Here is a 14,020-nt window from a genome sequence, read left to right as displayed (position 1 = left end):
TATTTTAAATATTTAGAGGGAACAAGAGATCTGATAACAGATCTGGTCACAGAGTTACAATTCAGGTGCCAAGCAAAGTGTGTGAATACAAAGTTTAGTATTTTGGCAGATCAGATCACAAAAGTAAGTGATCTGTATGATCAAGAATACATTATTTCTTACTAGTTAGCAAATGTGTTAGCTAAAGAGCTAAATAACTAGAATTTTGCTATGCCTCTCTACATTATAGCTGGCGGTCAACGCTACACCTGTAGGTATTCGCTGAGTGACGTGACAATCTGTCCCTTGTCTGCATTGTATTCTGATGATTTCAAATTGCATGGTGTTTGAGTGTTTTGTGTGTGGTGATGAAGCAAATTTTGTCATTAAAGATACAACATGTCCTGACGAATGTTTAACATCAGAATGTGACGAAATTATGTTTTTTAAGAGATGTATTGTCTATGTATTGTGTTGCAGAGATATTTACTTAAAGAAGTAATGCAGCCAAAAACATGTTAACATCGTTATTAAACATCTGTTTGAAGTACAACGCACCTAAGATCCTATTCAACTGTTTTATGTTGTTTTGTGTAGACATTGCTGCAGCAGTGATAGAGGGGATTATTACTAGAGTATGTCTTCAAATCACTGTAGCTTCCAACATAAGGATCAGATGTAAGTTTTATTCCTATCAACTTCATTGACAGCAACTCAGGGGTTCTGTCTCAGACTCACTGCAAATTAAATTTTTTGCAACGTTCCTGTGGTGAGCAATCTATTATTTTGTAAGAGGACACACCGATTTTTGCTGGGCCAGCAGCCTCATAAATCCAGAATGCGCTTCGGCTGTGTGTGCTTGGTCCGTGGCCATGGTCTCCGTACAACTGCTGAGGCATAGCCTCATTCAAAGAGTAACGGCCTGTTAGTCACTGTTAACCGGGCTGATTTGGTCTGTTCTGGCAGCAGGGAGCCCATATATGGCCGCTGCGTCTAGGTTTGGACATAAGGTCCATGACCAATCGGGCAGCAATTCATTGCATATCCCTTTTTTTGTATTGTAGTATTGTCTACAACTCTGTCTACAACTCTATGAAAGGTTTATTTTTTCAATTTTGGACTGAGGTTTTCCCAAAAGCCAGGGTTACATGGGATACATGCGATGGGAGGTAAAAAATTATGAAAACAGAAATATGACACATGCTTGACCATTCTCTTAAACTTGATGATTATCCATTCTGTTGTATAATTAATCTGTATCTTAAACAATCCATGTGCAATACACCAGAACCCGAGCTCAGCTGGTCCAGCAAATCTGACATGCTTTTACAGTGGTGTAGCTGACAGGATAGACTCCCCAAATGCAGTTTTAATGTTCTATCCATTGGGGTACTTTTGGAACCTGCATATCTAGTGGCCTTTTTCCATTGAAACTTTTGGCCATGCCGAATCTTACCGTGCCGGACTAATTTACCGCGTTGGGCAGTGCCCGAGATGGACCATCTCCCAGAATGCCTCACCCAGGCGTTCTGGGTAATGTAGTAAGACAGAAGATTGGAGCGGATCGCAAGAAGCCTGACAACATCCAGTAACAAATTGCAAATATCCAGAAAGTACCTTACTACCTTGTCAGAAAAGTAGGAGCCGGGGTGCGTTGTACATCACCAATAGACGTTTATAACAATGTCAAAGTGTTAAAGGCTTTGTTTCTCAAGTTAAAGCTGCCTCTCCGTAGCTATCAAGTAATAAGCTTTTGTTAGTTGTGGCAAAGAAAATTTATTATAGAAAATAGAAACAAAGCAAGAGCTCACGTTGGCATTTTTTTCAACCACTGGAGACAGCTCTTGGCAAGAAATCACACACTCTCACTCGTACTCTCACCTTTAATACCAACAAAAGTTATTGAGTGAACACATTTAATGCTTATTCATCTGATAAGTAAATAGCGTCACCTGAACCAGAACACTGGTTTTAATTGTACTACTGATCAGACTGGTTTGCAGCATGTCATTTCCTGTGAGGCCACAGCACCAGGTTGTTCTGCTGCTGGTTCACACAAACCTGGTTTCTTTAAGACGTAGACACATACACTGTAAAGTCCCGAAAGTGGGGGCCGGTGCTCAGTAGGAGTGTGTGTTTGTGTGTGCAAGCTCTTTTCTAATATTGTCGATATCTGTATAAGCCTGTGTATAGTTGTGTGTGTGTTTGTGTTGGCAGTGGATTAATGTTTAGTCATTCGATATTGCTTACTCTGGTTCTTTCATATTTAGCACAACAACAACACTGATGATTAGACCTAATTGCCTTCGTTCCATATTGGCTGTCTATCACACTTATTTATGTCTGTCACCCCAGTGTGTGTGTGTGTGTGTGTGTGTAGGTGTGTGTGTGTGTGTGTGTGTGTGTGTGTGTGTGTGTGCACGCACGCTTGCGTGAGCATGTGTGTCTGTTTATTTATAGTTCAATTTCCATGGTCTGGCCACACCGAACCCGCTCCGGCTCAACCCTGCTGAGCAAGCCTTAACACACACACGCACGCACGCACGCACGCACACACACACACACACACATACACACACACACACACACACACACACACACACACACACACACACACACACAACATCAATACAAACACTTTGCTACAAACACACAAACTCTAATAAACAGTGGCAGAGGGTTTGGTATGCTGGGAGAGTCATCTTGCAAAATCCTGAGTCATTGTTCACATCATTCTTTACACTGCTTTTCTCTTATTTGCTCATGTTTATCAGACTGGTCAATCAGAATATTTTAGTGTACACAGTTTAGGAATGCACTAAATTGATTAAGTAAAACATAGTTATATTGAAAACATTAATTAATTTATATTAAATTAATTACTCAATATAATAACGTGTTTTTGTTGTTGTTTTAAGATAATCGTGTAATTACAGACGGACAGGCAATGATGGCTCACAAACACACACACACGCGCACACACACACACACACACACACACACACACACATACACACACAGACACACACAGGATGGTTTGTCAATGTCAAAAAATGTCCTTGTTAATTTTCCGTATGTCAACTCTCACACCTGTCTCTCTCACGTGTGTGCGTGTGTGTGTGTGTGTGTGTGTGTGTGTGTGTGTGTGCGTGCGTGCGCGTTCCTGCATGCATGCGCGTGTGTGTGCGTGCGTGCGTGCGTGCGTGCGTGCGTGTGCGTGTGTGTGTGCACGCGCGTGTGTGTGTGTGTGTGTGCCTCCTCCCACCCCAGACCAGAGACCCTCAGCTCCAGTACTGGGTGTCGGAGGGCTACTCCTCGGTGTTCTCTGTGACCTCTGCGGGCCTCCGGAGGTACCTCACCCTGCTGCAGCCCCTGGACCGGGAGACACGGGACGCATACACCTTCCAGGTACTAGGGGGTTTATACGCCTCAGAGAGGGAGAGCGGACGGAGGAGAGAAACAGGGGATGTATGACTCCCACACCTTTAGAGCTGGGGCCACACTAAGCAATGTTTTCAAGTAAACGATTATAAAACTATTGAGCAGTGCACACTAATAAACAACTTGTGCTGTTTCTCCATTCTTGTGTAACACACATTACAACTGTAGACTTTGGGGAACACAAATCTAAAGCCGGAGAACAGGTAGACTGTAGCGAATGCACTCGCAAGAGTGTATTCTCCCATGTTGTTTCTTACATCACGCCAAAGTGAATAAACATGTTTTGTGCAGTGATTAGCATGGAAAAAAGCATAAAAGACTGAAACAAAGAACATGATGTCCTCCCCCCATCTGTTAAGTCTACTTATTGGCATCATGCAGGTTTCTGTTGTTCATTTCAGTGTCGTACACAATGCTAATGGTTTGAAAATGGCATGTTTCTCTGGGTCCTCCTCTCGAATACAAACTATTCATTAGTGGATGAAACTCCAATTTCAGTCTTTGCTCACACCACCCGATCTAGCCCCGATAACACAATCTGTTTGATTGAAACCGGACCATGCTGACTGGGGTCGTAAAGAACAAGATAGGCTTCTTTCCCTCACACAGATACAGGAGTCTGAGTCTACCAGCCTTTGCACGACTGCAGTTGCAGATACTGGGATCTGCCCCCGCGACTTCAAATCGTTCCCAAATCTGCGTTGACAACCATGTAATGTGTCCCCAGCCTAAGGCACTGCGGAGAGAGACAGGGAAGGACTCCACAACAAAATGCCTCACCCAGGCGTTCTGGGTAATGTAGTAAGACAGAAGATTGGAGCGGATCGCTAGAAGCCTGACAACATCCAGTGACAAATTGCAAATAACCAGAAAGTACCTTACTACCTTGTCAGAAAAGTAGGAGCCGGGGTGTGTTGTACATCAACAATAGATGTTTTATAACAATGTCAAAGTGATAAAGGCTTTGTTTCTCATTTAAGTTAAAGCTGCCTCTCCGTAGCGTCTCGTAATCGACCTGATAGCGAACATTGCCGCATTCCATCTGCAATCAGTCCACTATGAGAGGCCGATAGAGAAGCGCTGCCCAGAGCACGTAGTGTAAGCTTTGGTCAGTTGTCCCCAGCCTAAGGCACCGCGGAGATAGACGGGAGAGGACTCCACAACAGTTAATGTACTGAAGAGAGACCCAGAGTGGAGGAGGCAGACGTAGAGGTTTCATAACGTCACCCTCTTAAAATAATGGCCTGAGTCATGTTTTCAAGTTGTTCAGAAAACAGAAAACACTGAACCATATATAGAGTGTAATATACTCTATATATGGTTCAGGTGACGATAATCAATAACTGGAGAGAGAGGGGAAGAGGGAGCGAGGGGAAGAGAGAGAGAAAGAGAGAGAGAGAGAGAGAGAGAGGAGAACAGAGACAGAGGGGACGAGGGAGAGAGGGGAAGAGAGAGGCAGCAAGAGACAGGATTCCTCATTCGGATATTAGAGAGAGAGAGAGAGAGAGAGGCGGTGGATTTCCTAATGACCTATGGTACTGGAGAGAGACTTTTATACTATTTAGTTAAGGAGGAGGAGGAACAAGAACAAGTACAAGGGCAGGAGGCAGAAGTTGAAGCTGTCACAGAAGAGAGGTATGACAAGAACAAGAGATGAAAGAGAGGGAGAGAGAAACGTGCCGCATGCTTTGGCAATGCAAAGGAAACTTTTCCCATGGCAATAAAGCCCTTGGAATTCATGAAGAATTTAGAACAATTTCTCAATAGAAAGATCAAACGAAAGAAAGCGCTAGTCCGTTCCCCACGTTGGTGGGCGAGTTAGAAAGGGAACATATTATACATATTGTATAAGTGTATAATAGAATAGAATATACATCCTCTGTCACTGCGTTCAACACCCTCTGATTGGCCATCCCCTCAGAACACACCCTTTGACTTTATCTGCTCTAGTTTCTGTGTGAGCGCAGTTGGCAGCACAATGAGCAGCCAATACACACGCCGCAGCATTTCCGCCTTTGATAGTCTGTACATCATTCTCCCACCAGCCTTTGTATAGGCTACACGATGTGTACACACACACACACACATGCTTTGCAACACACGCAGCCGGCAACCTCAGCTGTGTGTGTGTGTGTGTGTGTGTGTGTGTGTGTGTGTGTGTGTGCCTGAAGGGTTGAGGGTGGTGCTGGTGGTTTGATGGTGGTAGGTGGGGGGTTAATCATACTGCAGTAATCATAGAGAGAGCCCTACAAGACAGATAGACTGCTGGGGTTATAGGAGGGGGGAGGTTGTAGTGGGGGGATGGGGGGGATCTGTCATACCAGTCAACCAAGATGAGTTCTCTTTAATATAACAGATGAAGCATGCGCCAAAATACACTTGCAGAGAAGATTGGATAGTTTTATTTATTTCTCGCCCGGTATTGAAATAAAGTATAACGTCGTCACACTTTGGTGATTTTGGTTGTTTTACTTTCATTCATTTAAGCTGTGAGTATGAGACACAAACACACGCTCTCATTGTGTTAACTGCTGGGAGCCTCGGGTCTCATTTTGCGGCTGGTTTTTAATGCCTCACATCAGCCAGAGCCATATCAGAAAGGAGAAAAAACGAAGAGGCAGTTGGTTTGAAGTCATTAGTCAGCCCATTTGCACTCCTGTGTGTGTGTGTGTGTGTGTGTGTGTGTGTGTGTGTGTGTGTGTGTGTGTGTGTGTGTGTGTGTGTGTGTGTGTGTGTGTGTGTGTGTGTGTGTGTGTGCGTGCCCCTGCACTTCCATGCCATCAGGCCTCATTGACTGTGCGCACTCTTCTCTTTCACTGCGGAATTGTGCGAGCAGTTCTTCTTTTTTATAATCTCCCGTCGTTTCGTTTGATTTCGTACGCCCAACATAAAGGTGGGAGACACTGGGAAGTATACTAGGGAGTGTGAGAGAGACAGAGAAAGAATGAGGGATAGATAACGATAGAGGGATAAAGTGAGAGAGAACAGTTTATATATGTAGAGAGAAAGAGAGAGAGAGAGAGAGAGAGAGAGAGAGAGAGAGAGAGAGAGAGAGAGAGTAATATAAAGGAGAAAAACCATAGGTAGAAAAGAAAAGAGAAAAAGGAGAAAAGGAAAATAAACTACCCATTCAGCTTTTCATCGCATCACAGCAGTGTGATGGGATGCTTTAATATTAGGATATATATTCATACGAGTTCAGGCCATCAGAAGAAAGTCTGCTGAATTTCCTCTGATTCCTCGCACGTCGGCACTTTGACTTCAGTAAATGACGGATGAAGGTTGAGTTTCCTCCGAGCCTGGGCATGCTGTGTTTGTGTGTAAGACGGTTGGTGTTTGTGTATATATACAGTGCGTTGTGGGGGGAGGGAGGAAAGGGGTCTGGGGTTTGGTATCAACCCAAATGCAGAAGGCAAGGAGTGCTATGGGTAATATGGAACTGATATAGCTTCCAAGAAAGGGGATTGCTTTATTTATGTATTCATTTTATGGTCACAGCGACGGTCAGCTTATTGTCTCTCTCTTAGAATATGCAATTTTCACTTGGTAAATGGATTGCATTTATATAGCGCTTTTTAACCTGTGGCCACTCGCAGTGCTTCACAATTAGTCCCTAACTAAGTCATACACTCATACATTTTCATAGACAAATTCACACACTGACGGCGGTGTCTTGGGAACAGCCGGCTCGCCGGAAGCACTTAGGGATAGGTGTCTTGCTCATTCTTTGTTAAGAAAATGAGTAAGGCTGCACGGCACAGCTGAACAGTGTTGAGTTTGTCGTGGGCCAACTGCCGATGCAGACAGTTGGCCCACGACAAAGTGTAACACGACAGAGTGTAACACGCAACCTACTGTAGCGGAAAATTAACGGCAGATGGTGGAAAGATAGATAGATAGATCATTCATCTACTTTATCTGCACAGATCTACTATATTATTATTATTATAAACATGAGTGAGATAAAGATAGGGAGAAAGTAATTGGTTTAGACATACATACACAGCGTAAGGAGATACAAGCTTTCGTATCTCCAGCAACAACAAAATAGTAGACAGAGGACCAACAAGAAGAGCATCTGACCTCAAAGGAAATCCAAAACAAAGCTATCTAGAAGCCAAGGAGCTTTATGAGAGCTGTCACCGCGGCAACAACACTGTTCACCTTTAGTAAAATGTAAGACTTTTATTTACCTTTGACATATCCCATAATGTGGATATCTCTCGCAGCTCCACAAAGTCAACTTCAAAAGGGCTTTAGAGTTACACAAAATTTAATAAAAGGAGTATTTTTTTGTAGCAATAAAATGGTGTGTTTTGTTAGCAATGTTAGTCTATGAAGCATAAAGGCTAGGGTGGCTTGACTTAGACTATGTCGTTTAAAGGCTAGGGTGGCTTAGCCTGGGAACTAGACTCATCTTGCAAGCTCATGTTTAATTTGCTCTGCAGATAAGGTCTGGCTCCCCTCCTTTACAAAAAGATTTCTGCCTGGTACGAGAGAGACTGACCAATCACAACCATTTATCTAATGTGAGGCGGGATGAATGCGACTACGTTTTGCTAATTCGGTACACTCGTGGAGTCTTTTATTAGTCCAAAAGTGTGCCTCAGGGTAAACATACGACGTCACCTGTTTTGCATTTTGAAAAAATGGTGTGTGATCAACTAATCGTTCAACTATTTGATAATTTTTCAGTCTTTCTTTAGCTTTTCTTGCTTTTGATTGCTTTATTTATTTATTTATTTATTTATCCCTCCCTCTCTCCCGCTCCAGGTAACAGCGTCCGACGGCGTACAGGAGAGTCTCCCGGTTACCGTGACGATAGAGGTTCTGGACGCCAACGACAACACACCAACGTTCTCCAACATCTCCTACCACGTCAACCTGTACACAGACATGCTGCCTACAGACGCCTTCCTGCAGGTACGCACACACACACATACATAGATAAACACACACAAACACACAACATCATGATTATCCATCATTAGAACCTTTGCTTTACTTATTTAGCATAATTATTGGCTTGGTGTATGTGTGTGTGTGTGTGTGTGTGTGCGCGTGCATGCGTTTGTCTGTGTATGTGTGTTTGTGCGCGCATGTGTGTCACTGTGTGTGTATGTGCATGCTCACCTGCGTGTGTGTGTGTGTATATGTGCATGTGTTTTCCCCCTCCCCAGCTGTCTGCAGCAGACAAGGACGCAGGTTCTAACGGTGAGGTGATCTATCGCATCCTGGCAGGCGACCTGGGACACTTCGTCATTAACCAAACGTACGCACCCACCTACCTCCCTGAAGTCAGCCATCTTTAATCCCTACATTGACTTTTTAGGTTTACATTTTGTCATTTAGCAGATGCATTTATTCAAAGCATTAAGTAGCTAAGAACAAAGTTATAGTGCAGCACAACCTGGTTTCATGTACTGGACAGAGTAGAGCGTAGCCATAGGAATATGGCATTTTTGTATATGTGTGACCTATGACCTTACAGGACTGGGGTCATCACTGTGACCAAAGGAGTCAGTCTCGCGGTGGGTCGGAGCTACGCCCTCACTGTTGAGGCCATGGACAGCTGCGATGAACCAAACACAAGGTAGGCTGTTTGTACACCTTTCCTCCTGTCTGTATGAGGCTCAGTCAGTTTGATTGTGTTTATGTCAATGTCTTACTCCTGTCTGTCAGTCTGTCGATTTCTGTCTGTCTACCTTTACTCCGGTCTGTCTGTAGTTTTGTCTATTTCTGTCGATATGTTTCCCATCTGTCTGCCTGTCTGTCTTTCTGCCCACATGTCTGTCTATCTATCCATCTCCACTGCTCCTCCTCCTCCTCCCACAACTTCTTCATCCCTTTGTTTCAGAGTGTGACAAGTGGTAAAGAACAACGGAAAATTATAGTGTCTTTTCAGCTCAAAATAAGGGCCGCTGTCTTTATTTTGGGTGGAAAAAAAGCAACTTTAAGTAGCTATTGCCAGACCAAGCTCAATCATAGTTTGAACGTTGGTCTGGGGAAGCTGCTGTAATTTTCTTCAGCACAAGAGGCGTGATCAACGGCTGAGTTAAATTGACGCAATTGGCTGCTTGCCGTCGCTTCCCTGTCGTCATTGTGTTAAACCAGCCAATAGTGCGCCAGGGGGAAAAGCCAGGTTGGTGATGGGCTCCCGCAAAAACGTATGGAAACTAGAAAGAAATGTATTGCTCTTCTCCAGACCCTTCTGCAGGGCGAACTCAAATCACCAGAATGGGCGGGGCTACCCAATCTACACATGTTGTGCATTGAGCAATCAATGTGCACAGGTTAGAACAGCCATCACCACACATTTGAGAGATCTGAAACACTTGCTCCATGTATTAATGCACTCCAAAACTTTGCAATAACCGGTTTCAACTCTGTGTCGTGGTCATTGCGGGAGCCCAGTATACGCCACCTAGAGTGTGGAAGCGAGCTAGGTGACGTGCAGCAACAGACATTTCTACATACAGTTAGTTAATTTCATTCTTAATTGTTTCTAATGAATCACACATGGATTCTCATATATGGCTTCAGTTGCACATTTTAGACAAGGAAGAGACATTGGACATACAATCATTTGCTCTCTTGTAGGGCTCATACTTCTCGGATTTGTCGAATGAAAGTCCTAGACTCATCTCACATTCTTCTCTTTACTTTAAACAAGACATGATAGAGGTCAGGGGCCGTATTCACAAAGCTTTTCATCTTACCGCTAGGAGTGCTCCTAACTCACGCTAAAAGTTTTTTCTTAAAAGTAATTCCCAAAGCCGCTGAGAACTACTCATACCAAAGATAAATCACAAGAGTAACGCCCCCTAATGCCCCCTTACGTCGATTCTCATGCACGAGTTTAGAAGCAGTCAGTACAGTGATTGGCAAGACCTTTGAATAAGAGCATCCCCCAAATAGCATTTAGTTTATTCATAAAAAATCTATAAAACCCTCTATATCGCTAAAGAAATGTTTTACCCACGGTCCACGTCCACCTGGACAGTAGAATGTACGTTAGAGACTCCCGCCTACACCATGACTAAGGCAAACGCTTGAATACCAAGCTCCACCGGACCCTTCATTAAAATAACCTAGCAGAGATTTGATCGGCAAATTCACACTAGACTGCAAGAAAATCTTTCTACAACGATGAAGGCTAGTCAGAAAACGGGCAAGAAGGACACTAAAACAGGAAAACCGGACAAAATAAAATCACGTCTAGCTGCAATGATGCCAGGCAGGACTCCGGCTAGCAATGAGTCAGAGAATCAGGGATGCTAGCAGAGTGGAGAAAAGGTTGACAGGAAAATAGTGATTCTTTCCGAAACACTAAAGTATCCCTCAATCGACTGCAATCATCCACGGATGATGTAAAGCAGCATAAGGAGAAAATGGACGGAAGAATTACAGCACCAGACAACTGCATAAGCGCCACGGAAGATAGTCAAGAAAGAGCAATGAGCTATTTGCTTACGAGAGATGCCAACCTGACAGCTAAATGTGATGACGTTGACTTTGCGCAAGAACTTGCGGCTGTACAGGATGTGAGAGGGAGCTGCTTTTGTTTGTAACTGACTTTCTTAAGTTAAGTTAAGTTAAGTTATCCTTTATTTATCCCTTTTTGGGGGAAATTCTTTCTCTGCTTTTGACCCATCTGGGAGCCGGTGAACACCCAGAGCAGTGGGCAGCCGCAGTGCAGCGCCCGGGGAGCAGGTGGGGGTTTCAGGTGCCTTGCTCAAGGGCACCTCATCCGTGGATGAGGACGTAGGAGAGTGTTGCACAACCACTCCCCCCATCCATATTTTTGCCTACCGGTCGGGATTCGAGCCGGCCACCCTCCGGTTACCGGTCCAACTCTTTAACCAGTAGGCCACGGATGCCCCCCGTCAAGTCAACGCTGGAGCTGCCGGAGGACTTGATGTTAAACTGCAGAGAGCGCACAGAGCGCTGCACCGAAGCCCAAGGATGCCAATACGCCGCCGTGATCCATTATGGTGCAGTTTCTGGACGTCAGTGTGAAACAGACAGTACTGCTGCAGGCATGGAAACAACGGGACATCCAATTCCAGGGCCAGAGGGTGTATTTTCACCAAGATTACTTACCCGACGTGCAAAGAAAGAGGAAACGAGTCTGAGGTGGTAAAAAAAATGAAAGGAGAAGAATGTCAAAGCCAATTCACCGTATCCCATTCAGCTTAAACTTCTTCTGGACACGGGAGTGAGGGTGTTCCTCTCGCTGCTGGAGGCTCAGCCAACATTGGAGAAAATGGGGATGGACGTGCATTGGGGATTTGAGTCTGTTGGGGCCCTAGGCAAAAATTCCTAAGGGGCCCCTCCAACCAACGTTCATCAGCATTATGTTATATTAATGCTGACCGAAACAGTATAAGGCCAGTGTTCATCCATGCATCAAGCATTTATTTTGCAAATGCTGTTTTACATGCCATGGCTATTGCAAATGCTATGTACTCACATCAAAAGACATTGAATATTGCACTCCACTGAAAAAGAGTCAGTGTTCACATTAATTGGATAGCACTATATTAATATAAATGTAGAACAATTAAACTAACAAAAATAGCAATTGAGTACTTGTGAATAGTTTTCTTAGGTAATTAAACCCACATTACAATTCCAGTGCTCATCAAAACCCTTAAAGGTGCTACATATGATATTCTGAACAATAATATAAAAGCAAACAAACTACAATTGTATTTACTGGCCTTTGCTAGGGCAAATGCTTGCCCTAGCTCAGGGGTGCCCACAACTTTTCGGCCTGCAAGCTACTTTCAAAATGACCAGGTCAAAATGATCTACTTTGATTAAAAAATGCTAAACATATATTTATTTATATATACTGAGTACATACTCTGATGACTTGCACTGAATGTAGTCAACCAGGGCTACATAGTCCGGAGAGTAGCTGCTGGAAGCTAATCTCTAGCAGGCTTCCAAATGACCATCAGTGATAATGGAATGGTATTTGGACTTACTAATTATCATGTTGGAAAAGGCTGGCTGGCATAAATAAGTAGAGCCAAATAATGCAGTCAAGGAGGTAGCACATTTCCTCATGTTTGGGAACTTTTCCTTTGTGAGCAAGTTCCCAAATTGTCCATGAGCCCTGGACTTAAGCTCAATATCAGCTTATACTGTCAAAATCTCATTTTCCACTGCAGACGTGTTGAGGTGAAACAGTGCTGTCAATTTCTTTTCTTTTTTTGCACATAAATGTAGCGGCTCGACTAAAGCAAAGTATTGAACCGTTTGTCAAAGTCTGGCAGATAATTTTCGTCAAACAAGTGGTAAATGCCATAGGGAAGATACTTATATAGATATATAAAATATATATATTTTATATATTTTTATATATATTAAAAAAAAGTCAGGGGCCCCAAGCAGTTGCCTGCCTTGCCTGTTCACAAGCTGCGCCTATGTGGACGTCGAGGTGGACAAGCGGGACAACAGATACCAGCAAAACTTCATGTAAAGACAAATGTATTTATAAATAGATGGGCGCCTGTCATTGCTTATTTTGATTGGCCACCATGAAGGCCAACTCTTATTATTCTTCTCAGTGAATGTAGACTGCATGTCCTTGGGACTTTCGTTAAACAACAGGTCAATCATTGCATGAAATGTAGCTCCTACAGCGTTTTTGTAAAATCATTGAAAATTAACTATTTTTTTCCACATTTTGGTGTTTTTTCCATTCATTTTCATTTTAAATGGTTGCCTCATCTGTTTTTCTGCTAAGTTGCTTTAGTGTAATTGAAAATAAATTAAACAGAAACAAATGTGACTAAAAGGTTATTAGTTTCCTGAGTTAATTATTGCTTTTGGATTAATTATAATCATCCAATTCCTATTTGATGCAAAAATGTACCACTGAAAAGCACAAATTACATTCACAATTATGTTGTTGAGCCATATAGACATAATGTATCTGTTTGACAGCAGAACATTATCATGAAAAAATGTATATAGAAATCATGGCTGCAAATTTTTTTTTTCTAAAAATAACATTAAATTTTGTTCAAAATATTCAAATGTGTACGGTAGGCTAATATTGCAGCAGCAGGCTACTGATTTATAGCAACCTAATATAAAATTAATACTAAGCCGTTATTTGGCTACATGATAAATAATAACCTATGGCATATAGGCTAGTTAGCCGCATTGCATTACAAAATGGCTATATCATCCTAGATCCTAGCTGCCTGCTAGTAAAACATAATTTGTGTATCACTGCACGTAATTGGGTAATACTACCACCAATCAGAAGAATACAAGGGGTGACACATCCAGAGCCCCATACGCTAAGATACCAGCAGAGCTAACCGATAGATTAGACTCTTGCCATATCCGGTCGGTAAAACAGCAAAACCGTCCTTCTTGCAAAGGAAAGCTTTGAGCGCCGTCTTCTGTTCCTCTTTTAGAGGAAAAGACAAGTCTAACTCTTTTATTGTAGTGGCCAAAGCCGCTTCAAACAACTGGTGTTCATCCGTAGCCATCTTGCAATGTTTACTGATTGATTCCATAGCAGTGCTGTTGTCATCTGTTTAGCTCGCTTCTGGCCCGCCTATATCAAATACACCAA

General features: G+C 43.1%; 1 protein-coding gene across 1 annotated transcript in view; it reads left to right on the top strand.

Moving 5' to 3' along the window:
- LOC311366842 (protocadherin-15-like) overlaps positions 1-14,020 on the top strand; it is a gene marked incomplete at both ends in the record, with an annotated part of 114,184 nt that overhangs the window by 43,531 nt on the left and 56,633 nt on the right. The window contains 4 exons of the mRNA XM_084485609.1: positions 3,250-3,387; positions 8,194-8,343; positions 8,601-8,692; positions 8,912-9,013. Coding sequence (XP_084341735.1) covers positions 3,250-3,387; positions 8,194-8,343; positions 8,601-8,692; positions 8,912-9,013 — 482 coding nt within the window. The remainder of the gene's footprint in view (positions 1-3,249; positions 3,388-8,193; positions 8,344-8,600; positions 8,693-8,911; positions 9,014-14,020) is intronic.

Source organism: Micromesistius poutassou (genome assembly GCF_964030765.1).
Source record: "Micromesistius poutassou genome assembly, chromosome: 21".
NCBI classification, from domain to species: domain Eukaryota; kingdom Metazoa; phylum Chordata; class Actinopteri; order Gadiformes; family Gadidae; genus Micromesistius; species Micromesistius poutassou.
This window is presented reverse-complemented; position numbering and strand designations above follow the sequence as displayed.